The sequence below is a fragment of the Boleophthalmus pectinirostris genome, unplaced genomic scaffold (assembly GCF_026225935.1).
Source record: "Boleophthalmus pectinirostris isolate CB_2022bp ecotype Guang Dong unplaced genomic scaffold, ASM2622593v1 HiC_scaffold_437, whole genome shotgun sequence".
Lineage (NCBI taxonomy): Eukaryota > Metazoa > Chordata > Actinopteri > Gobiiformes > Gobiidae > Boleophthalmus > Boleophthalmus pectinirostris.
The window spans coordinates 1,955-5,369 of record NW_026571369.1 but is presented as its reverse complement, the minus strand read 5'-3'; the positions used below and the strand labels follow the sequence as shown (position 1 = coordinate 5,369).

Sequence of the window (3,415 nt, the reverse complement as noted above, 5' to 3'; positions counted from 1 at the left end):
TTCTCTTAAAAACTATGTTATAAGACTTTAGACATAAATGAGACTTTCTTGTAGTTCTTTCTTGGAGTACACAAAGAGCTGATGTTTTACAAAGAGCCAATTTTTTAATATGAACTTGTTTTATTAAATAAGTAATTGTCATAATAACTATTAATTGTCTGCAAACAATTTTACACCCTTCTTATGTAATGTTCCATGTTTTAAATTAATACAGATTCTCTGATAAATAAAGAATGAAAGTGTGTGCTGACCTGTATGACTCTTCTGCTGAGGCCGGTCTGCTCCGCCAGCTTCTGCAGCGTCTGAGCATCTGGGTTGTTGTCCTGAGCAAACTGGGCCTGCATCACCTGCACACAGATATCACATACAAATATCAGATACACATCTGGAAGTGCAAAGGATCTTTCTACTCTCAACAAAGTCTACTTTTACATACTACATTTTAAAAATAGGAAAATTAAATTTATAGAATTTAACCTTTAATATTACCAAAATTTTTATGGTATATGTTACATTACAAGGATGCTGTTGTTGAATTATTCTGATGGTGTGTTTACCTGCAGCTGGTCTGCAGTGAAGCTTGTGCGAGCCCTTTTTGAGGGTTTGGGTTGGTTTAGCTCTTGTTCAGTCGGCACTGCTCCCTCCATGTTCACACTGCTTCCTGTGAAAAACAAAAAATATTTGATCAGAATAGTTTCATTGTTTATTGTCAGTGAACAAAATTCAAATTCTTATAATTTTGTTGGAATATTTAATGATATCGTAACATTGACTTGAGGCCTTTTTAGTGCTATGGCCCTTGTTGCAGACTAAAATCTACTGAGGCCTAGGTTAACTTTAAAATTAAACTATTTCTCAGTTGTTAATTAATTTCATTGGAGATGTTTAGCCAGCGTTCTTAGTAGGCTACATATTTTGTCAGGTAGATTTTTTTCCTAAATGCTGATGCATTCAGGGGTCCTCGGTAGTTTCACCTTTCTCCACGGCGCGCTTGAGGTTATCCAACATGCAGTCATAGTGCACGCGACAGAGCACCTTTTCCTCCACGAGCGCAAACTCCTCTCCCGTGGACAGTTGTCTTTTACAGGAAAAACACGCAAAAACACGCCAGGTGGTACACGTTGCCCTTGGCGCGACGGACCCAGTCAGTGGCATGGATATTCCGGCCGCAGCACGCGCACCAAGTGCCGTACCTTCTGCACGTAACAATAAAAAAAGTTAATTTTTTTCTATCGGCTAATGTTTGTTTGTTTGTTTGTTTTAATCTCGTACTTTGACTCAGATTTTGAGTGAGATTCTAGGAATGCGTAATGAATTGTAATATAAAGCGCTGAATAAGCGGTGCTACATTGACTAATAATAATAATAATAATAATAATAACAATAATAATAATAATCTAATCGTAGTAGTAGTAGTAGTAGTAGTAATAGTAATAATAATAATAATAATAATAATAATACGAAGAAGAAGAAGAAGAAGACATAGCCTAGTTATTGTTTCTCTAAATTGTATCCACTTGTTCCGTGATCATTGTGCGCGTACCTGAAGTAATCCAGTTTACAGAAGACCTCTTTCTCTTTGATGTAGCAGCTGCTGTGGCTGCCAAGTGAAGTTTGGCACACGCTGCACGAGAGACAGCGCACGTGCCAGCACAAGTCGTTCACCTACAGCCAAGACGAAGAGACCACAAGAAGGTGAGTAACTGGCATCTCAGAGTGTCTTTACAATTTCAAAAAAAAAAATCATCAGAAGAAAGAAACTAAACGCATTTACCTTGAGCAAATATTTATCCACTATTTCTTCGTTACAGCTCGCGCACACGGTCCTGCCCAACAGAGGAGCAGAAGTCATGGCCTGAAGGGATGACGCGTCTTCATCCAAAACTTCCAGAGGAGCGCCCTGAGAAGGAGAGCTGTGGTCAGAGCCAAGCACCCAATATCACTCCAAACTCTAAAATCTGCATATTAAGAGCCAGACATTTTCATTAAATTCAACAGGCCTGATTTAATGCTTTTGAAGCTCATTTGGTTAAATGGTAGGAATACCCGCGTTTAGCCTATTGAATGACATTGACATTCAATTGGAAGTTGCCAGAAGAAGCAAAACAAAAAAAGGCCTATAGTATGGGGGAAATGGAAACTTTGTAGTAGCTGAAAAGTACTACAAATAAATTGACCCTAAATAATATGAAATGCAGCGCCCGAGATGATGTTTGTGGCAAAACAAGAGCCTTTGAAGAAAACTTATGCCGACATCTTTTGTCCGAAAAAAAAAAGAAAAAAAAAGTTAAACACCCCCCCACCAAAAAAAAAAAAAAAAAAAAAAAAAAAGCCAAATAACTTGTTATTCTTTGTCGATAAGGTTATAAAAGTTTAGTCCGTTTTGAGCGCGTACCATGATGTCTCCCTCTTCTGCGCACTTGGCCAGCAGGTCCTCTCCGCCTTTGCAGTCCTCGCACATGACGGTCGGTGGGTCAGACTGTCGCAGCCGCCTTAAATGCCCCCTGCTCCGTCCCATAAATATCATGCCTTTCACTTTTCACCATGACAACGCCGGCGATTACCAAAATGACATTTAAAAGAGAAGTAGTCATTACGTACACAAACAGACAACACTTGAACTCATACTTATCCTATGTGCATTATGTCCTCGAGTTGTGTGATTCAGCAACACGCCAATTTCACCTGTCAATCAAACGCAGCGCGACGTCTCTGGGAAAAAAGGCATTGATTTATTTAATAACACCAATTAAAAGGGCTAAGTTCGCCACAAACGTCTTCCCGGGGCAAAGCAAAAGGTGAAGAGGTCTTATTAACTACTTGAGTTTTAATTGCAGAATCCAAGGGGGAGTGCATTGCTTCAAATTGTGAAAATACCGAGAAGTCAGGTTGCGCGAGGCCGGTTAATGACACGCAGCCACCCTGATTTTTATTGGCAGGACAATTTCCCTTTTGGCTATATTAAAGATCTAGACATACTGACCGGCGCTCATGGGAAAGTCTTACCTCCTCGGTGGACAAAATAGTCTCGTTTTCATTCGGGCTAACAGTGCAACATTCAACTTTCACTTCGTTTTTCCAGCGCATTTCTATATTCCAGAGTACGTAAAAGCTCCCCAAAAGTTGCGTTCAAGGAAAGTCAGATTCTCTAGCGCTCCTCTGCTCTGTTTGGCAGCGAGTGTGCCTTAAGATGTGCCTAGTGGGTGGATCATAAATTCACATTTTTCAGACCTTTTTAGCCGCGCCTCCTCTGGGACTAAAGCTACATGTGTGGTTTCTTCATGGCGTTAAACAGTAGGTCTAAATCCTATGGGCTATTAGTCTAGCCTGATGTGTGCAATGAAGGCACCAGGATGCTTCTTAATTGGTCAGAACGTGTGATCTGTGTAATGGCAGCTGTCAGTCTGTCACTGTC

General features: G+C 40.2%; 1 protein-coding gene across 1 annotated transcript; it reads right to left on the bottom strand.

Annotated features, from left to right (window-relative positions):
• Positions 1-251: 251 nt before the first annotated feature.
• LOC110167804 (LIM/homeobox protein Lhx8-like) lies at positions 252-3,173 on the bottom strand (the record flags this gene model as incomplete). Its single annotated transcript, XM_055162241.1, is given in 8 exon segments — positions 252-347; positions 558-661; positions 975-1,101; positions 1,103-1,196; positions 1,544-1,665; positions 1,775-1,900; positions 2,396-2,712; positions 3,007-3,173. Coding segments are annotated over 7 exon segments (801 nt in total), but the record flags the coding sequence as incomplete, so codon positions are not given.
• Positions 3,174-3,415: the final 242 nt, after the last annotated feature.